The sequence below is a fragment of the Chlorocebus sabaeus genome, chromosome 17 (genome assembly GCF_047675955.1).
Source record: "Chlorocebus sabaeus isolate Y175 chromosome 17, mChlSab1.0.hap1, whole genome shotgun sequence".
NCBI classification, from domain to species: Eukaryota; Metazoa; Chordata; class Mammalia; order Primates; family Cercopithecidae; genus Chlorocebus; species Chlorocebus sabaeus.
The window spans coordinates 47626036-47649315 of record NC_132920.1 but is presented as its reverse complement, the minus strand read 5'-3'; the positions used below and the strand labels follow the sequence as shown (position 1 = coordinate 47649315).

The following is a 23280-nucleotide window of genomic DNA, read 5'->3' as shown; positions in this document are numbered from 1 at the left end:
GGCATTCTTCCAACTGTATTTTATTTTTATTTTTTACTTATTTTCAATGAAAATTTATTTCTTGCTTAAGCAACATATTCAACACAAGTGGAAATTGAGATCTGTTCTTTTTTCTAAATAAAAATTGCATATACTATGGTATACATCTTTTGACATATGTGTAGATAGTGAAATGATTACTACAGTCAAGCTAATTAACGTCTACCATTTTCATTACAATTCCCAGTTAGCAAGTAAACTTGTCTTCCATTTAATATTCCAATATCTGCAAGGTTTTCTCCCTTAATCTGTCTCCAATTAATGAAAGTAAATCAAACATCAAAATGTTCTCTAAATGAACTATTACAAAACTAACTCTTGAACTGTTCTATTAAAGTCGCCAATACATTTCTATAAATACTGGAAAACATCACTGAGATCCATCCAAAAGATCTAACAGTTTCATAAAGTAAAAGGTTTTTAAAACTAAACACCATATAACACCAAATTGTCATTTCCTTTACTTAAATATTTCTTCTTATGAAAACTGGAATACCAAAAGTCAAAAATTAAATCAGCATTCTTCTAAAAAAACAATGTGGTTTTTTTTTAAAATGAATGAGACTTTCCAAAGTAGCTATATACATCCATCAGATTATCTTCTTATTCTTCATATTGCTAATTTTTCAAGTAGCTTTAAAAAAGATTTCAATTACATTTAAAGATCTAATGTCTAATTAGTTATTTAGTTTATGGAAATCTGCAAATAAACTGAAAATAAGCATTTTTAAATACAAGATAATTTTTCAAACTAACTTTTTAAAAATCTTTTTTCTAAAGGAAGAGAAAAAACTTGCTAGAAATTTAGGTTGAACCAAGAAAAACATCTGAGTGATTTTTATTCATTTGTCAGCTTCCTGAAAAACTTACTGCGTAATTTTTGTTTTCCTCTTCCTAATTATATCAAAAAGTCTAACACTTTATATCAAGATCAAGAAAGTCTTCAAAAAGGATCAAAATTTCATTTTAAATTTTAAAATATAAGTAATAGCAGTTCACTTACCAGCACCTGAGACATCTTCTGTTAACATATCCACTTATTTTTTAAAGCAGCAAAATAAAAATATTATAACAGTAACAGGTTGTATAGTAAGTGGTACCACCTCCAGGATCACTACAAAGCTCACAAAAACAAACTGCTTCACTATTCACAGACTGAATCCCCTTATCCACAAATACTGTCCTGCTAACACTCTTTTAAGTACAGCTAATAAAAATACTTTAACCTTCTCTTTTGATATCATTCCGCTGATATTGCTCCGCTTTTTCCATGACTCTCTGCTCTGGCGCTTGTAAAATTCACTACCAAATGCACCTTCTAAGTATTCCTCCTCACCTGTTCCTCCTCTCAACCTCCTCAGGTGATCAGACTCTACACCCTTTTATATGAAACTCAGCAGTGAACAGAGTCCACCAATAATTATTAAATGTCTACAATTAGTCACTTGCTCTGTTAGGTTATCTTTTTTTTTTTTTTTTTTTGAGGCAGACTTTCACTCGTCGCCCAGGCTGGAGTGCAATGGCGTGATCTCGGCTCACTGCAACCTCCGCCTCCTAGGTTCAAGCAATTCTCCTGCCTCAGCCTCCCAAGTAGCTAGGATTATAGGCATGCATCACCACGCCCAGCTAATTTTGTATTTTTAGTAGAGACGGGGTTTCTCTATGTTGGTCAGGCTGGTCTCGAACTCCCGAACTCAGGTGATCTGCCCGCCTCGGCCTCCCAAAGTGCTGGGATTACAGGCGTGAGCGTTATCTTAAATCTCATGTGTTATCTTAACCTTCAGAAGCAAGTCATAACTTAAAGGGTATCAACTATGTTTATTACCTTTTTGCTGAATGCAAATCCATTCTTCTTTTTTAATGGTAATATTTAAACTTCCAAACACTGGCTTAACAACAACAGATTATAAACAGCTATTACTATGCCATTTCTTTTCTGAGATGGAGTCTCACTCTGCAACCCAGGCTGGAGTGCAGTGGTGCGATCTCGGCTCACTGCAAACTCCGCCTCCCGGGTTCAAGTAATTCTCCTGTCTCAGCCTCCTGAGTAGCTGGAATTATAGGCGCCCACCACCACACCCAGCTAATTTTTGTATATTTAGTACAGACAGGGTTTCACCATGTTGGCAAAGCTGTTCTCAAACTCCTGACCTCAGGTGATCCACCCACCTTGACCTCCCAAAATGCTGGGATTACAGGCGTGAGCCACCATGCCTGGCCTACTATGTCATTTCTAATAGAAAAGAACTTTTATAATTATGAGTATTTAGACTGAGTAAACCTTACTTTTGAGCAAGATAAGCAACTGTTATGGATGTGCATTACAAGCATCACCATCTAGAATTTTCCCTTACAGAAAGATGGAGTCGGTGTTTCCCTATTCTTCCTGCTAAATATAGTTTAAAGCTCTGGACCTTACATATGTAAAAAATAATTAATTAAATTTTGAAAAGAAGGCAGACCAGCCAGGGACAGGAACTGAGCAAGTTCCTCAGAATCTGAGGAACAACACGGCAGTGAATTCACTAATATTCTTTTTGCCTATATCCCAGGCTAGGTACTGAAGAAGTCTGCAATCTAGAAATGCCAATGCAAGCAGAGAAGAAAAAAAACACTCCAAGAAAAGCCCACCAGTGTTGGCCCTAGCCAAATGACCAGGAAAACAGGCAGACCGGCAAGACAGAGAGCTCTTAAGACAATAACCACTCTGCCACAGTCAAACACCACAGGGACAAAAAAAAAAAAAAAAAAAAAAAAAAAAAACTGTAGCACCAGTCCTACCCATGGTAGCAATGACCAAGTAGGGAACCTAGACTTCCTCATCAGGCTGTAATAAGGCACCCCAATCACCAACACAGACCCCATGTTCGTCCCCAACCACCGCCCACCAGTAGTGTGGTCGCCAGAAAAGGCCAAGTATACAGCCGGGACTTTCCTCTACAGTAGGTGAAAACAAACTACACCTTCCTTCCCCCTGCTGGCTGTCAGCGGAGGCCATATGGACAGCATGAATGAAGTACATCGGCCTCTCCAGCCAAGGCAGGTATCAGTGGAAACGTAGTGGGGAGCCCCTCCCCACAACTGTTAACAGAGACTAAATGAGGCACTGGACTTTGACACAACTCATTTTACTTTTTTCAGCATAGATTCCCTCTTTAGGAAAACAAAGCTTATATTTAGATTCAAGGTCCTCAACCAATATTGACTGTCATAAATATTTTTACCACTAATACTTCTACCAGGATTTGAACACAAATCTTCAGCTTTTAATAATGAGGCCCCAGAGATATCTGCTTTATTCCCAGTCTCAGTAACTGAAACAACTTTCCATAGTCAATTTAGCCCCTTATGAACTACTTTTTTCCATTCCAAAGGACTCAACAAAAACGATCATTTCCACAGATCATTTTCCTAAATACAAGACTTTAATTCCACAGAAAAGACCTAACAAAATTTGTTTTGCCCTAAGAAGTTAGAACCTATACTCAAATCCTAACACACTAAAATCTTTTTTACTATCTAGTTTAAGCAAATAGACTAATCAAGCTAACTGCTAGTTTCACATTTTCTCATTTTAACTATTTTCCTCTTTATTTTTCTCCTTCCTTTAAAACTACTAACTTCTTTTAAAAGGGTAATTAGAAAAGTTCTGCATTTTTTCCTATTTTATTGTTAATACTTAACAGTGTATTATAGGCATTCAAAAAAATTTGTTGACTAATTTAATAATTTAGGTGATTTTCTTCTCCAATTTCTCCTTTCAGATATGAATGGCCACTTCTTGAGCAAGAAAGTAACAGGATGAAATAATAAATTTCACTATATATCTACATGCAAGGAATATACATACAAAATCTAATTGCTACCAACAATCCTAACAGGGGAGATTCCCTGTTTTGACACAGGAAGAAACTCATGCTCTAGAGTGAAGCATCTGCAGAAAGAATACACAACAGGTACTTGTGTGGATACAGTGGCAAGAGCACACGATGATCAAAAGACGTCAAACAGAGGTCTAGACATCCTGATTCCAAAGGCCATACTCCTGTCACAACGCCAAGCTATCTTCTTCCTGAAGTAGCTCTAGTAGAGTAGTTGGAAACCCAAACCATCACATGCAGCCTACCTTTTCTAATTTCAGGAATCCTTCTGAAAGGGAATTGATTCTTTATCTACTCTGCATTCTCCTGTGTTTTACTGGCCAAATCTTGTCAGAGATGTTATTCTAGACCACCCAACTTAAGGTATCAATGACATTTTCCACCCTCCCCATTATTTTCTGTTCAAAATGCTTATGGCTATCAAAAATTAACTTTATCTTATTTGTTTATTCTTTTGCATAGTTGTCTGCCCCCCCATTAGAACATAAACTCATTAAAAAAGAGTGAACTCACCTGTGTTATTCACAATTGTGTTCCTGCCACCTATAAAAAGTCCTAGCACAAGGAACCTCAGTAAATATCTGAATAAATAAATGAGTGGCAAATAGGTAAGAATAAAACAACTGAATTGGAACACCAAGAGGCAGAGTATAGGGATGGATATGCCACAGTACTACCACGTCTCTTACTAAAAAATACCACAACAGAGAGTACCTGGGGAATTCAGACTCTTCAGGAATATTGAAGAGACACACTATCTAAATAAAACTGAAAAGCCTGTCACAACTATTGCAAAAAGGGACATGTGGTTGATTTTTTAAAAGATGTACACCAACTAGAACATTCATACATTGCTGATGGAAATGTGAAATGGGACAATCACTTTAGAAAATAGTTTTGCAGTTTCTTATATATCCCAGCAATCCCACTCCCAAGTACTACTCAAAAGAAATGAAAATAAAAGTTCACACACAGAGGCATATATCAATGTTTATGACAGCTTTACCCATGATATCTAGAAACGGAAAACAATCTAAATATCCATCAACAGGTAAAAAGAGGATAAACACTGTGGTATACATAAAATGGAATGCTTCTTAGCAATAAAAAGAAACTAGTGCTACATTCCACATGGCTGAATCTCTAAAAGATCATACACAGCAAAGGAGAGCAGACACAAAAAAGACAATCGTTATTAATTACACTAAATTCTTGTAAAAGCAAAACTAATCTAGAATGACAAAAAGTCTATCAGTGGTTGCCACTAGCTCGCAAGGCACAAATGCAATAGAACAAAATATTTTGCAGATAATGAATGTTCCAATATCTTAATGTTATGCTAGCTGCACAGGCATATACCTTTGTCAAAACTCACAGAAATACACTTTAAAATGGGTGTATTTTACTGTGTAAATCATAACTCAATATTCTGATTTTTAAAATTCAAATCTGATCATTTTACTGTTCTCTTTGAGGTCTCCCATTTTCCTCAGAATAAAGGGGGGAAACCTTTGTAACAACCCCAGTATATATACACATATAAACACACTTAAGGATACACACTCAGAACCTCCCCCAACAACACCTGACACAAAAGTTTTACAAAACAATATTTAACCATTCTACCTAGGGGGATAAACTGACATTTTCTATTCAACTTCATTCCACTCCATCTTATTTATGTAAAATGCTGATCACAACACATTAAATTTAGTAAGCAATTAACTCTAGACCAGTCACTGTCTACTAGATTAAATGCTTAATGCATCATCTCATTGGACACTCATACACTGTAAGATAAATACTATTAATATCCCTTTATACAGCAGATAGAAGTGGTGGTAAAAAATCTCATAAATACTAAATAACTTACCCAGGGAGACACAAGTCTGCCAGGCTCCAAAGTCTAAATACCTAAACTATACACCAAATTGTCTATATCCACCAAAAGATCTAAAAGATGATAAAGAAATATCATGAAGACTTGGCAACTGTTATTAGTCTGTTCCTGTGTTGCTATAAAGAAGTATCTGAGGCTGTGTAATTTATTTCAAAAAGAGGTTTAGGGCCAGGCGCGGTGGCTCACGCCTGCAAATCCAGCACTTTGGGAGATCAAGGCAGGCATATCACCTGAGCCCCGGAGTTCAAGACCAGCCTGGGCAACATGGCAAACCCAATCTCCACAAATAATAGAAAAAACATTAGCCAGGCATGGTGGCACACACCTGTAGTCGCAGCTACTTGTCAGGCTGAGGTGAGAGGATCACTTGAGCCCAGAATACCGATGCTGCAGTGAGCCATGACTGTACCACTGCACTCCAGATTGGGTGGCAGAGTGAGAAACTGTCTCAAAAAAAAAAAAAAAAAGAGGTTTAATTGGCTCACAGTTCTGCAAGCTATACAAGCATGGCTCCAGCATCTCTTCCTGGTGATGGCCTGAGGAAGCTTCCAATCACGGCAGAAGAAGAAAGGGGAGTAGGTGCATCACATAGTGAGAGCAGGAACAAGAGAAAGAGGAGGAAGGTTCCAAACTCTTTTAAATAACCAGATCCCAAGTGAACTGGGTGAGAATTCATTTATTACCAAGGGCGTGGTGCTAAATCATTCATGACAGATCCACCTCCATGGGTCATTCACCTCCCACCAGGCCCCACCTCCCATATTAGGAATCACATTTCAACATGAGATTTGGAGGGGACAACTATTAGCAACTAATTCATATTGGCAGAAATAAAAAACTACAGAACTGATATACACTGAAGTGCTGCACTAAATGTAGAATCATATGCTACGATCTAACTTTTTTTTTTTTTTGAGACGGAGTCTTGCTCTGTCGCCCAGGCTGGAGTGCAGTGGCACAATCTTGACTCAACGCAAGCTCCGCCTCCTGGGTTCACAGCATTCTCCTGCCTCAGCCTCCTGAGTAGCTGGGACTACAGGCGCCCGCCACCACGCCCGGCTAATTTTTTGTATTTTTAGTACACACAGGGTTTCACCGTGTTAGCCAGGATGGTCTCGATCTCCTGACCTCGTGATCTGCCCACCTTAGCCTCCCAAAGTGCTGGGATTACAGGCGGCTATGATCTAACTTTAATAAAGAACAACAGTTAATTGTCCATGACTTTCCTATTTACATCTCAATTACTCTGAAACTAAAAATCTCAGCCTCTAGTGTCCTTTCTGTTTTCTAACTTTTCATAAGCAAACTAAAACATCATTTGTCACTAGCACTGAAAAAAAATAGGAAGTATATAAATGGGAAAATTTATTTTATTTGGTGTCACCTCTAACTTTCTGTTCCAGTATTATGGCCCAATTCTAACCAATTCAGGATCTTCTCTCAATCCAGAAGCTATAAAATCAAGTAAACAAAGCATCCATTGCACATCATGAAAACAACTTCATGAGTACCAGTCAACACATACACTTGGTGTGATAGGCATTACTAATGCTCACCAGTGTTTCTAGTTTTGCTGTCCTTTTGCGTATATAGCAAGATCGTATTTTTCTGCCTCTTTGATGGTACACATGACGACATCATTGCTATGGCCAATGAAATGCAAAAGTAATGTGTACCACTTCCACAGGGAAGCATTTAAAACTGGAACGTGATTTTCTATGCTCTGTTGTTCTGTCCTCAAAAATTACAAAAGTACAGATTGATAAGGACTTGCCACAAGACTAAAACAGCCCAGACGGTTGTGCTGCCACATGAAAAGTAGCACAGAGACCTGGCTAGCTGGACCAAACAAACTCTGCATGAAAGGATGTAGTCTTTCCTTGTGCTATGCCACCACTAAGATTTTGATGTTAGTACCCCAATGTAAGCTATCCTGTCCTATAAAATGAACTTCCTAATTTCCTTAAACTGTATAATAAAATACTGGTTTTCAGCAAAATTTCCAGGGATGAAGGTAGAACACAATGATTAAATCCATTTTACAAAGTTTTCTAGAAACAACTATGCATTTCAAGCCCAGCTTCATTTTCTAATTACCTGTATTTTTACTTTTTTTCCACATATTTTGCATTCCATCTTTAGTTTTTGAAATTCCCTTATGTCAAATGTCTTTCTTCTGAAATTTGTTTAGTTTAAAAAAAAAAATTTACTTCCATCAAATTGCAATTTGAGAAAACAGTTCGATTTTTTTTTTCCTTTTCCAGAGTCAATTCTAAAAGTGATCAAAAACACTTTTAATTTTATAATGCTAAGATCTTTCAACTATGCTGATGCTACTGGAAAATTTCAATGACTAGGATTTATATCACTTGCCCTTAGAGCTCAAAAGCACAGGATGTTACAGAATGATCACATTTCTCTAATAACCAGCACATATCATAGATGCATTTTTTCACCTAAAAAGAGCCCTGACATTGGCCTGTCATAGAGTTAACTACTATCAAGTCTTTAGCCCATATTACCAGTGAGACTTTGGGTAAAAATGACCATTCCCTATACCTAATTTTCAAAGACATGAGAATAAAGTAACGTATGTGAACACGTAAAGTATTCACACAGACATAAAGTGTTATTAGCCCATTATCTATCCCTTCATATCCACTCTCAATGTAGCGCTCTGATCTCTATTATACTTCATAGCCCCAACTCTTTTCTGGAAAACCTTTCCTGCTCATTCAGATTTATTAAATAATTTTAAATATCTTTAAGCAATCTTCAAAATACACTGTATCTCCTGCCCAAGGTTTTAGTCTTAAATCCCATTACTCCCCCATATGAAAACTTTCATTCAGCCAAAGTAGTTTGCCTAATTATCTTTTTACCATAAATTATCTAATACCTTTGCCAGACCTACAATGCACTCAGTACTCTAACCATCTACCTTAAGGACCAATTAAGCGTTACTTTGTTTTTTTTTTTTTTTTTAAGACAGAGTCTCACTCTGTCACCCAGGCTGGAGTGCAGTGGTATGATCTTGGCTCACTGCAACCTCCGCCTCCTGGGTTCAAGTGATTCTCCTGCCTCAGTCTCCCCAGTAGCTGGGATTAAAGGTACGTGCCATCATGCCCGGCTAATTTTTGTATTTTGAGTAGAGACTGGGTTTCACCATGTTGGCCAGGCTGGTCACCAACTCCTGACCTCAGGTGATCCACCTGCCTCGGCCTCCCAAAGGGCTGGGATTACAGGTGTGAGCCACTGCACCCAGCCTAGTTTTACTTTTAATCCCCTTTCTGAAAGATGTTTTTTCAAAGATTCTGTAGCACCTATCATCTTATCACATGTCTGCCATTCAGTCATGTAAGGCATTACAATTTATCCTCTTTTACACTGGTATTTCCCCCAATAAATTGTGGGAAAGATTCTTCCCACCACACCCCAAAGTATGTCATAGTCAACTGCTAAGCATTTGTTTACTGGAATGTGTTTTATCTCAATTACAAAGTAGCAACTCCAATGACCAAGTGCCAAATATGAACCAGCTAAGACATTGATACTGAATCAAAGTTACACCCACAAATAAATCTTTATTCTCTACTTTAGTCTAAAACATTGAAGTTAAGAATGTAGTAACAACTGCTAAGTTAGCCTGGTTTCTCCTCAATTTTAGCTTATTTCTTAAACATAACAAATTAATAAGATATAGTTTATGATTTGTAGCTACAAAATAAAAATAAAATGACTTAAAAAAATAAATCAATGAAGTAGACTATTCATTATCTTTCAGAGTGAAAAACATTTAATCATACTAAACACAAAAAAGATTAATGACATACTAAAAATAAAAATTTTACAACTAATAGTAAAGTTGTTTATACTTAGACAAGTCACAGAAAGCATTTATGAGGAATAAAAGACACATAAGCAGAAAGAAGACAAAAGTCTAGCGGTTAGAATACATAGAGAACTACTAGAAATTAACTAGAATATGAACAAGAACTCAAAGTAAAAATAGAAGAAATATCTGAACAAGCTGCATACAAGGAAATGAAATGTGAAAAGATGCCTAGATTCACTAGTAATCATGAAAATGAAACATCACCACATGGTGGATACTACTGTGCATCTGTAAGGTTGCCCCGCCCGCCAAAAAAAATTTTTTTTAAGTTTTATGGTATCAGATGTTTTTAAATTGGTATAATTACTTCAGAGAGAAATCCAAAAACATCTAGTATAGTTGAACATGTGCACACCCTAGGAGTCAGCAAATCTTCAGTTATACACATATCCCAAAAAAGATGTTTACTGAAGTTCTAATAGCTAAAAATTTCTTAATAGCTAAAAATTGAAAAACAGTACTAAATATCAAAAAATTATGTAATACTTAGCCGGACAATGGAATACTACGCAGGGATTAGAAAGTAACTAGTAGTAAAGGGGTCTCTCCTGTAATACTGTATGGACAGTCTTAAACACCTTACATTCTGGGAGAAAAAAAAAACACTAAAATACCACTTATTATGTGAACACTTCAGAATCAAACACTAAAAATACCAGTGACTATATAAAAAACAGAGTTTGCAGACCACTCTAAACCTATGCAACTTTGGGAACTCAACACTATAAACGAAAACAAATAATAACTAGAACCTACAAAGATAGGCAATAACTGACCAAGCAGTCATGACTGAAGAATTCCTCAGTAGCTATTAAAAATGTAAAACAACAAACAATTAAGTAGGAATGTTGGTTGGCTTATGGATGCTGAGACAGTGAAGGTGAGCACTAGGATTTAAGAGCCTTCAATGCCAGAACTGTAAACTTTGAGAAAGATATCCTTAGAGATACAGATGGTTACTTTAAAAAAAAAAAGTATTAAGATACAAAAGAACTCCAAGCTGCTTCCCTTTTCTTGCTGAAATCATAATCCTACTATCTTTATTACAGCTCTTACTACCTAGAAAATAAACGAACACACTTTCTCATTGTCCTGACATCATTCTACTAATTATCTATAAGCTAACTAGTGTTATAAAACCCATTTGTAACAGATGCCAACTATACTATGTATCCATGTTGAAATCTCACCCTAAATATAAAGAAAAGGTGCAATGTGATACAATTATGTAAATGTCTAAATCACATAAAATACTATTTGTTTATGCACAGGCAAATAGGTGTAAAACAATGGACTAAAGGATACATACAGCTTAAGAACACAGGTGGTCCTGCAAAGGAAGAGAAATGAGAAGGAGATGATGAGAACTCAACTTCATCTGTAACGTTCTCTTTATTACAAAGTAACACCGAAGCAAGATGGCAAAATGATAATATTCTGTACATTAAGTTCATAGATCCTTGTGTTCAATATCCTTTGTAAAATACTTTTAAAACTAGAAGACAAACACATTGCAAAGGGACAATGAAATGGGCATAAGTTTGTCACCAAACAAACATACGGTGTCTAAAGTTTTTCATAATAAGCCACAAAGACAATTTGGCATTTCTATTCATCTTCCAGCCCAATTTGACTACCATGGTTCTTCAGTATAGCTATCTGAAATAGTAATAGGGACATGTGTTTTTTACAAGAAGCCTAGTTCCACCATCCACACTCCATATTCACAGATTTACAAAATAACATGCACCTTTGTGTGTGTGTGTGTTTTTGAGACGGAGTCTCATTCTGCAACCCAGGCTGGAGTGCAGTGGTGCGATCTCGGCTCACTGCAACCTCCGCCTCCCACGTTCAAGCGATTCTCCTGCCTCAGTCTCCCAGATGGCTGGGACCTGGGAGTCACCACTCCCATGCCACCACTCCCGGCTAATTTTTTGTATTTTTAGTAGAGACGAGGTTTCACTGAGTTAGCCAGGATGAACATGCACCTTAATGTCCCAATAGGAAGCTTATTTTCAATGGATAGTGAATTTTAAACTACAGCTTTCCCCTGAATTTTAACATACACATCTGAAAAACTACCTTACTAATTTGTGTATTATCCATTGCTGTTGATCACCTATGGGTAATTTTTTTTTTTTTTAATAAAAGTTTTGCTTCAGAATAAAAAGATTTACAGAAGAGTTACAAAGGTAGTAGAAAGTTCCCACAGTCTTAATTCAGTTTTACCTAATGTTAACAGCATGTATAACCACATTCCACTTCAAAACTGAGAAATTAACGCTGGTACATTATTATTAAACTACTGACTGTATGTGGATTTAATCAATTTTTCCACTAATGTCCTTTTTCTGTTTCAGAATCCGATCCAGGAAACCACAATGTATTTGGTCATTATGTCTCCTTTGCCTCTTCTGGTCAATGTCAGTTTCTCAGGCTTTCCTTGTTTTTCATGACCTTGACATTTTTGAAGAGTACTGGTCAGGTATTTTGTAGAATGTCTCTCAATTTAGTTTGTCTGAGGTTTTCCCCAACCAGGCTCATGGACTTGGGGGAAGAATATCACAGAGGTGAAGGGAATACATGGTATCAATATAACCTATCACTGGTGACATTAACCTGGATCACTTGGTAAAGGCAGTACTTGCAAAGTTTCTCCATTATAAAGCTACTAAGCTACTATTTTCCCCTATCCATCTATTCCTTTTATTTATTTATTTATTTATTTATTTATTTATTTTTGGAGACACAGTCTCACTCTGTCACCTGGCTGGAGTGCAGGGGCACTATCTCAGCTCATTGCAACCTCCACCTCCCCGGTTCAAGCAATTCTCTTGCCTCAGCCTCCTGAGTAGCTAGGACTACAGGTGCATGCCACCATGCCCAGCTAATTTTTGTATTTTTAGTAGAGACAGGGTTTCACCATGCTGGCCAGGGTGGTCTCGATCTCTTGACCTTGTAATCCGCCCACCTCAGTCTCCCAAAGTGCTGGGATTACAGGCATGAGCCACCACACCTGGCTCTATCTATTCTTTAGTCTATTCCACACCCGAGGAAAGCTTTTGGAAGGGAGACAGGGGGTGTGCGGAAAAGGAAATAAGTATTTAGAATTATCACTTGGAATTTTTGTTTCGATTTATCCTTTCTCCCCTGTTTATTTATTCAACCATTTATTTATATCAGTATGGACTGATGTATACTTATGCTCTATTTTACATAATAATCATACACTAGATTATTGTGCTGCTCAAACTGTTCCAGCTCTAGATATTGGGAGCTCCTTCAGGTTGGGTTCTAAGATGCTTTGACATAGGCCCACCTTCTGTTTTTTTAACCACTTAATTTTCTGCCACCACAACATGCTCCAGGCTTATCTTGTATCTTCATTACCCCAAACACTAGAATCAGTCATTTCTCCAAGGAGTCCTTCCTTTTATCAGAGAGTAGTATTTGGAAATCAAGATCTGGGCACTGGACGTACTCACGGCTACTGAGGTATTGCTTCTAGGCCCTCTGAGCAATATGAGCTGAGGAATACAAATATTTGTGTGTGCACGCTAACCCACATATATAAACAAACACACATATATACACAAAACTATTCCTGTATCTACCTGCACATGTTTTAACTAAACATAAATTCATACTGCTGTCTCTGACTATAATCTAGTAACCTATGGTTAATTTTTAATCCCAGATTAAACTTTTCTCTATTACCTACCATACTTAAAAACTATATACTCTGCTAGCAGGCATTTCATTAAATTTAACTTCTAGTATTAGTTATACCGAAACAGGAAAGAAAAATGTATTTCAAAATGGAGTCCCATGATAAATCATTCCTAATAGTAGAAATATACATTAGCACACACTCAAGAGAGCTATATAAATACTTTGTATTTAACTTTTAACTTATTTTTGAAATCAGTGTTCCATAACTGCAACAAATTTTCTCTAAAAAGCCACTTTTCTTTCAAAAAATATATATATATATTAGAGCCCATCTTACTGTAGTCCGTCAAAACACCACTTTAAAGTGGAGAAAACAGGGAAATTATGTGATTTGTCTAATACCATACTGCCAGCAAAGGGCAAAGCTGGAACTTGACTGCATTTAAATCCAGTTATTCTGACTTCAGTTTCCATGGTATCTGCATGACAATTATAGATCAAAAAAAGAAGTAAATTCATAAAAAAAAAAAATAAAGTGCCCTTGCTCCAAATATTCAATTCCCTACTATAGCTGCTCTCAGTTGTTTCAAGAGATAAAATATAGTTAAAGTGCAGTTACTTCACCTCTGAAAACAGTTACAGGCATACCTCGTTTTACTCCACTTAGCTTCACTGCACATCACAGATAACTGAATTTTTTTAAACAAATTGAACGTCTGTGCAACGCTGTGTCAAGCAAGCCCATCAATGCCATTTTTCCAACAGCATGTGCTCCTTTTGTGTCTCTGTATTACCTTTTCGTCATTCTTGCAATATTTCAAACCTCTTCATTGTGTCTGTTATGATGATCTGTGATTGGTGATCTTTAGTGTTACCATTTTAATTGTTTTGAGGTACCTCAAACTGTGTCCTTATAAGACAGTAAATTTAATAAATATTGTGTGTCTTCTAACTGTTCCACCAACTGGTCATTTCCTACCCTTTCCCGCTCCTCAGGGCTCCCTATTCTCTGAGACACAATAATACTGAAATCAGACTAATGAATAACCCTACAACAACCTCTAGTATTCAAGTGAAAGGATCACACATCTCTGAGTTAAATCAAAAGCTAGAAATGACTAAGTTTAGTGAGGAAGTAATGTTGAAAGCTGAGATAGGCTAAAAGCTAGGCTCCTGCAACTAACAGCCAAGTTGCAAATACAAAGAGAAAGTTCTTGAAGGAAATTAAAAGTGCTACTCCAGTAAACACATGAATAAGAAAGTAAAAGTCTTATTGTTGATATGAAGAAAGTTTGAGGCCAGGCTCACACCTGTAATCCCAGCACTCTGGGAGGCCGAGGCAAGAGGATCACTTGAGGTCAGGAGTTCAAGACCAGCCTGGCCAACATGGTGAAACCCCATCTCTAGTACAAATACAGAAATTAGCTGGGCATGGTGGCAGGCGCCTGTAATCCCAGCTACTCAGGAGACTGGGCAGGAGAATCACTTGAACCTGGGAGGCAGAGGCTGCAGTGAGCCAAGATCACGTCATTGCACTCCACCCTCGGCAACAGAGTGAGACTCTGTCTCAAAAAAAAAAAAAAAAAAAGTTTGAGTCATCAGATAGAAGATCAAACCAGCCACAACTTTTCCTTAAGCTAAAGCCTAATCTAGAGCAAGCCCCTAATTCTCTTCAACTCACTGAATACAGAGAGGTCAGGAAGTTGCAGAAGAAAAGTTCGAAGCTAACAGAGGATGGTTCATGAGGTTCAAGGAAAGAAGTCATTTCTATAACATAAAAGTGCAAGATGAAGCAGCTAGTGCTGACAGAGAAGTTGCAGCAAGTTAACCAGAAGATCTAGCTAAGATCACTGATGAAGGTGGCTATGCCAAATGGATTTTCAATGGAGATGAAAACTTCCATTGGAAAAAGGTGCCACCTAGGACTTTTGTAAGTAGAAAGAAGTCAAAGCCTAGCTTCAAAGCTTCAAAGGACAGGCTCACTCTCTTGCTAGGGGCTAATGCAGCTGGTACTTCAGGTGGAAGTCATTGCTTATTCACCATTCTGAGAATCCAAGGGTCCTTAAGAATTACGCTACATCGGCTGGGCGCGGTGGCTCACGCCTGTAATCCCAGCATTTTGGGAGGCCGAGGCAGGCGGATCACGACGTCAGGAGATCAAAACCATCCTATTTAACATGGTGAAACTCTGTCTCTACTAAAAATACAAAAAATTAGACGGGCGCGGTGGCAGGCGCCTGTAGTCCCAGCTACTCGGGAGGCTGAGGCAGGAGAATAGCGTGAACCCGGGAGGCAGAACTTGCAGTGAGCCGAGATCGCGCCACTGCACTCTAGCCTGGGCGACAGAGCAAGACTCCATCTCAAAAAAAAAAAAAAAAAAGGATTATGCTACATCTATTCTGCCTATGCTCTATAAATGGAAAACCAAAGCCTAGATGACAGCACATCTATTTATAGCATGGTTTATTGAGTACTATAAGCCCACTGTTGAGACCTACTGCAGAAAGATTCTTTTCAAAATACTAATGCATATTGATGATGTATCTGATCGACCAAGAGTTCTGTTGGAAGGTACAAAAAGATGAATGTTGTTTTCATGTCTGCTAACACAACATCCATTTTGCAGCCCATTGATCAAAGAGTATTTCAACTTTCAAGTATTCTTATTTAAGAAATACATTTCGGCCAGGCGCAGTGGCTCACACCTGTAATCCCCACACTTTGGGAGGCCAAAGCAGGCAGATCACAAGGTCACGAGTTTGAGACCAGTCTGGCCAACATAGTGAAAGCCCGTCTCTACTAAAAATACAATTAGCTGGGCGTGGTGGTGGGAGCCTGTAATCCCAGCTACTGGGGAGGCGAGGAGAATCGCTTGAACCTGAAAGGCGGAGGTTGCAGTGAGCCAAGATCACCCCACTAAACTCCAGCCCACATCTCGTAAGGCTATTGCCGCTATAGATAGTGATTTTTCTGCTCAATCTGGACAAAGTAAATTGAAAACCTTCTGGAAAGGTTTCTAGAGTCACCATTCTAGATGCCATTAATAACATTTGTGATTCATGAGAGGAAGTAAAAATATCAACATTAATGGGAGTTTGGAAGAAACAGATCACAACCCTAAAGGATGACTTTGAAGGGTTCAAGACTAAGTGAGGGAAGTAACTGTATATGTGTTGAAAACAGAGAACTAGAATTAGAAGTGAAGCATAAGATGTGACTGAATTACTGCAACCTTGTGATAAACTTTGAACAGATGAGGAGTTGCTTCCTATGGATGAGCAAAGAAAGTGGCTTCTTGAGCTGGAATCTACTCCTGGTGAAGACACTGTGAATACTGTTGAAATGACAATGAAAGATTCAAAATATTACATAAACTTAGTTGACAAAGCAGAAGGAGGGTTTGAAAGGACTACAATTTTGAAAGATCTACTGTGAGTAAAATGCTATCAAACAGTGTCACATGCTACAGGGAAATCTTTCACTAAATGAGCAAATTGATGCAGCAAACTTCATTGTTGTCTCATCTTAAGAAACTGCCGCCGGGCGCGGTGGCTCAAGCCTGTAATCCCAGCACTTTGGGAGGCCGAGACGGGCGGATCACGAGGTCAGGAGATCGAGACCATCCTGGCTAACACGGTGAAACCCCGTCTCTACTAAAAAATACAAAAAACTACCCGGGCAAGGTGGCGGGTGCCTGTAGTACCAGCTACTAGGGAGGCTGAGGCAGGAGAATGTCGTAAACCCTGGAGGCGGAGCTTGCAGTGAGCTGAGATCCGGCCACAGCACTCCAGCCTGGGCGACAGAGCGACGACTCCGTCTCAAAAAAAAAAAAAAAAAAAAAAAAAAAGAAACTGCCACAGCCACCCCAGCCTTCGGCAACCACTAAGTCAACGGCCATCAACATCAAGGCAAGATCCTACACCAGCAAAAAGATGGTGACTCACTGAAGGCTCAGATGATCGTTAGCAATCTTTAGCAATATTTTAAAATTAATGTATCCACATTGCTTTTTTTTATATAATGTGATTGAACTCTTAATACAGTATAATGTAAACATAACTTTTACATCACTGGGAAATCAAAACATTCATGTGACTCACTTTACTGAGATATCTGCTGTATTGTGACATTTGGTCTATTGCGGTGGTCTGGAACTGAACCTGCAGTATCTCCAAGGCACCCCTGTAGCAGAATAAAATACAGTTGGCCCTCCACATCCACAGGCTCCACAACTGTGGACTCACCAATTGTGACACTGCATAACAACTATTTACATAACACTTACACTGTATTAGGTATTATATGCACCCAATACAGGAGCACCCAGATTCATAAAGCAAGTCCTTAGAGACTTACAAAGAGACTTAGACTCCCATACAATAATAATGGGAGACTTTAATATCCCACTGTCAACATTAGACAGATCAACGAGACAGAAAGAAAGTTAACAAGGATATCCAGGAATTCAACTCAACTCTGCATCAAGCAGACCTAATAGACATCTACAGAACTCTCCACCCCAAATCAACAGAATATACATTCTCCTCAGCACCGCATCGCACTTATTCCAAAATTGACCACATAGTTGGAAGTAAAGCACTCCTCAGCAAATGTACAAGAACAGAAATTAAAACAAACTGTCTCTCAGACCACAGTGCAATCAAACTAGAACTCAGGACTAAAAAACTCAATCAAAACCGCTCAACTACATGGAAACTGAACAACCTGCTCCTGAATGACTACTGGGTACATAACGAAATGAAGGCAGAAATAAAGATGTTCTTTGAAACCAATGAGAACAAAGATACAACATACCAGAATCTCTGGGACACATTTAAAGCAGTGTGTAGAGGGAAATTTATGGCACTAAATGCACACAAGAGAAAGCAGGAAAGATCTAAAATTGACACCCTAACATCACAATTAAAAGAACTAGAGGAGCAAGAGCAAACACATTCAAAGGCTAGTAGAAGGCAAGAAATAACTAAGATCAGAGCAGAACTGAATGAGATAGAGACACAAAAAACCCTCCAAAAAATCAATGAATCCAGGAGTTGATTTTTTGAAAAGATCAACAAAACTGATAGACTGCTAGCAAGACTAATAAAGAAGAAAAGAGAGAAGAATCAAATAGATGCAATAAAAAATGATAAAGGGAATATCACCACCAACCCCACAGAAATACAAACTACCATCAGAGAATACTATAAACACCTCTACGCAAATAAACTAGAAAACCTAGAAGAAATGGATAATTTCCTGGACACTTACACTCTTCCAAGACTAAACCAGGAAGAAGTTGAATCCCTGAATAGACCAATAGCAGGCTCTGAAATTGAGGCAATAGTTAATAGCCTACCAATCAAAAAAGGTTCAAGACCAGACGGATTCACAGCTGAATTCTACCAGAGGTACAAGGAGGAATTGGTACCATTCCTTCTGAAACTATTCCAATCAATAGAAAAAGAGGGAATCCTCCCTAACCATTTTATGAGGCCAACATCACCCTGATACCAAAGCCTGACAGAGATACAACAAAGAAAGAGAATTTTAGACCAATATCCCTGATGAACATCGATACAAAAATCCTCAATAAAATACTGGCAAACCAAATCCAGCAGCACATCAAAAAGCTTATCCACCATGATCAAGTGGGCTTCATCCCTGGGATGCAAGGCTGGTTCAACATATGCAAATCAATAAACATAATCCAGCATATAAACAGAATCAAAGACAAAAACCACGTAATTATCTCAATAGATGCAGAAAAGGCCTTTGACAAAATTCAACAGCCCTTCATGCTAAAAACTCTCAATAAATTCGGTATTGATGGAATATATCTCAAAATAATAAGAACTATTTATGACAAACCCACAGCCAATATCATACTGAATGGGCAAAAACTGGAAGCATTCCCTTTGAAAACTGGCACAAGACAGGGATGCCCTCTCTCACCACTCCTATTCAACACAGTGTTGGAAGTTCTGGCTAGGGCAATCAGGCAAGACAAAGAAATAAACGGTATTCAGTTAGGAAAAGAAGAAGTCAAATTGTCCCTGTTTGCAGATGACATGATTGTATATTTAGAAAACCCCATTGTCTCAGCCCAAAATCTCTTTAAGCTGATAAGCAACTTCAGCAAAGTCTCAGGATACAAAATCAATGTGCAAAAATCACAAGCATTCTTATACACCAGTAACAGACAAACAGAGAGCCAAATCATGAATGAATTCCCATTCACAATAGCTTCAAAGAGAATAAAATACCTAGGAATCCAACTTACAAGGGATGTAAAGGACCTCTTCAAGGAGAACTACAAACCACTGCTCAGTGAAATCAAAGAGGACACAAACAAATGGAAGAACATACCATGCTCATGGATAGGAAGAATCATACTGTGAAAATGGCCATACTGCCCAAGGTAGTTTATAGATTCAACGCCATCCCCATTAAGCTACCAATGACTTTCTTCACAGAATTGGAAAAAACTGCTTTAAAGTTCATATAGAACCAAAAAAGACCCCACATTGCCAAGACAATCCTAAGCTAAAAGAACAAAGCTGGAGGCATCACGCTACCTGACTTCAAACTATACTACAAGGCTACAGTAACCAAAACAGCATGGTACTGGTACCAAAACAGAGATATAGACCAATGGAACAGAACAGAGCCCTCAGAAATAATACCACACATCTACAGCCATCTGATCTTTGACAAACCTGACAAAAACAAGAAATGGGGAAAGGATTCCCTATTTAATAAATGGTGCTGGGAAAATTGGCTAGCCATAAGTAGAAAGCTGAAACTGGATCCTTTCCTTACTCCTTATACGAAAATTAATTCAAGACGGATTAGAGACTTAAATGTTAGACCTAATACCATAAAAACCCTAGAAGAAAACCTAGGTAATACCATTCAGGACATAGGCATGGGCAAGGACTTCATGTCTAAAACACCAAAAGCAACAGCAACAAAAGCCCAAATTGACAAATGGGATCTAATTAAACTAAAGAACTTCTGCACAGCAAAAGAAACTACCATCAGAGTGAACAGGCAACCTACACAATGGGAGAAAATTTTTGCAATCTACTCATCTGACAAAGGGCTAATATCTAGAACTTATAAAGAACTCAATCAAATTTACAAGGAAAAAAAAAACCATCAAAAAGTGAGCAAAGGATATGAACAGACATTTCTCAAAAGAAGACATTCAACCAACAGACACATGAAAAAATGCTCATCATCACTTGCCATCAGAGAAATGCCAATCAAAACCACACCATCTCACACCAGTTAGAATGGCAATCATTAAAAAAATCAGGAAACAACAGGTGCTGGAGAGGATGTGGAGAAATAGGAACACTTTTACACTGTTGGTGGGACTGTAAACTAGTTCAACCATTGTGGAAAACAGTGTGGCGATTCCTCAAGGATCTAGAACTAGAAATACCATTTCACCCAGCCATCCTATTACTGGGGATATACCCAAAGGATTATAAGTCATGCTGCTATAAAGACACATGCACACGTATGTTTATTGTGGCACTATTCACAATAGCAAAGACTTGGAATCAACCCAAATGTCCATCAGTGGCAGACTGGATTAAGAAAATGTGGCACATATACACCATGGAATACTATGCAGCCATAAAAAAGGATGAGTTCGTGTCCTTTGTAGGGACATGGATGCAGCTGGAAACCATCGTTCTCAGCAAACTATTGCAAGAACAGAAAACCAAATACCGCATGTTCTCACTCATAGGTGGGAACTGAACAATGAGATCACTTGGACACAGGAAAGGGAGCATCACACACTGGGTCCTATTGTGGGGAGCGGGTAGAGGGGAGGGATAGCATTAGGAGATATACCTAATGTAAATGATGAGTTAATGGGTGTAGCACACCAACATGGCACATGTATACATATGTAACAAACCTGCACGTTGTACACATGTACCCTAGAACTTAAAGTATAATTAAAAAAAAAAAAAAATTTGAATTGAATCATCAAAATCATGCTATGACTACAATTTTAAGAAATCTTTGTGAGACCATCTGATATAGTTCGGCTATTTCCCCACAAATCTCATCTTGAATTTCCACATGTTGTGTGAGGGACCCAGTGGGAGGTAACTGAATCACAGAGGCAGGTCTTTCCTATGCTGTTCTCAAGATAATGAATAAGTCTCACAAGATCAGATAGTTCCGTAAGGAGGAGTTTCTCTGCACAAAATAACTCTCTCATTGCCTGCCACCATCCATGTACGATGTGACTCGTTCCTCCATGCCTTCCACCATGATTGTGAGGCCTTCCTAGCTATGTGGAACTGTAAGTCCAATAAATCTTTCTTTTGTAAAAAAATTTAAAAAAAAAGAAAGAAAACTAATACACAGAAAACAAGACAATTATAACTGATACGTAAATATACAGATACTCTTTACTCTTTTTTTTCTTCCTAAACTACTGAGAATTTTATAAGTTTGTAATTGATAAGAGTCCTAAAGATTGTTTTCTGGCAGAAATGACTAGAATATTTACTAAAAAATGAATGTTCGGTAGTAGTTGAAGAAGACAGTTTGGCTGACAACTGCTACAATGCTGAAATACAAAAAGTATAACCAAATGCATTTTGTTGTCAGAAAAGCAACAAAAAACAATGAGAAGACCAGTGAGGTAACTGTCCCAGACTTCAGTTCAAAGTCTGCTGTCTTAGCTAACCAACAGTAGATAAAATTACTTAACCTCTCAATCTAAAAACCCAGATATTTAAAATGGGGCTACTATCTGTCATAACTATTTCGTAAGAATACTACAGGCTGAAATGAGAATATATACAGCAAGCCTGCTTTATAAATTACTAAGTGCCACCCAAATGAAAGCTATTATTTATTTTAAAACAATCAGTAACCAGGTAGATACACACAACCATATACAAGCATATATACACAAACATATACATAGAGCATTACTATCCACTAGGACACAGAGCAACAATGATATCCATTATAGAGGTACTTGGACTGTATTTTCTCAAATGTTACAAAGAAAACATTTACCTAAAACATTTTAATTTTAAAAGTATATCCACTTCTTAACATTTAAAGATTAAATCTTATGAAGCAACAGCTAGAAATTTAACTGAAAATACTTACCTTAACAAAATTATCAGGGAACATTCCTCTTCTCCCATTTAGTTCTCCTTCTAGCCATCCTTCCTCCTGTAGTTTTTTCACATTCCTGATGATTTCTCCAACTCGAATAGTTAATTCATCGTCATGTACAGCATCATAGTCATACTCCACAATATAGTCAACTAAAAAAGGGGGGAAAAACGAAATGTCTAAAATCTAATTCACAAAATACTATAAACTATATTAATAAACTTATAACTATGGAATCTATTTAGCAACAATATTTAATACCACAAAGACATCAGCAAGGCTTGTTTCAATTACTTTAAATATTTGGCTACATCAGCAAATTTCTTGAATACCTTAGTATAGAGTACAATACTGCTATTAAGTGGGAGCCTCAAAAGAAAAATAATGCATAATTCATGCCATCAGACACTCTTACAATCACATACATATCCTTTGTAGCAGACAGAGTCTGAGGTGGTCTCCATGATCCCCACTTCCTCGTATTCATGTCCTTATGTAATTCTCTCTCTTTGACTGCCAATGTGACCTGTGATTGACCTCTAACCAACAGAATATGACAGCAGGGCATAATGTCTCACACCTGTAATCCCAGCACTTTGGGAGGTCGAGGCAGACAGATCACTTAAACTCAGGAGTTCGGGCCGGGTGCAGTGGCTCACACCTGTAATCCCAGAACTTTGGGAGGTTGAGGCGGGTGGATCACGAGGTCAAGAGATGGAGACCATCCTGGC

General features: G+C 37.9%; 1 protein-coding gene across 1 annotated transcript in view; it reads right to left on the bottom strand.

Moving 5' to 3' along the window:
- Positions 1-23280, bottom strand: part of CD2AP (CD2 associated protein) — a 151829-nt gene that overhangs the window by 104241 nt on the left and 24308 nt on the right. Inside the window, exon 2 of the mRNA XM_007972322.3 lies at positions 22541-22701. Coding sequence (XP_007970513.2) covers positions 22541-22701 — 161 coding nt within the window. The remainder of the gene's footprint in view (positions 1-22540; positions 22702-23280) is intronic.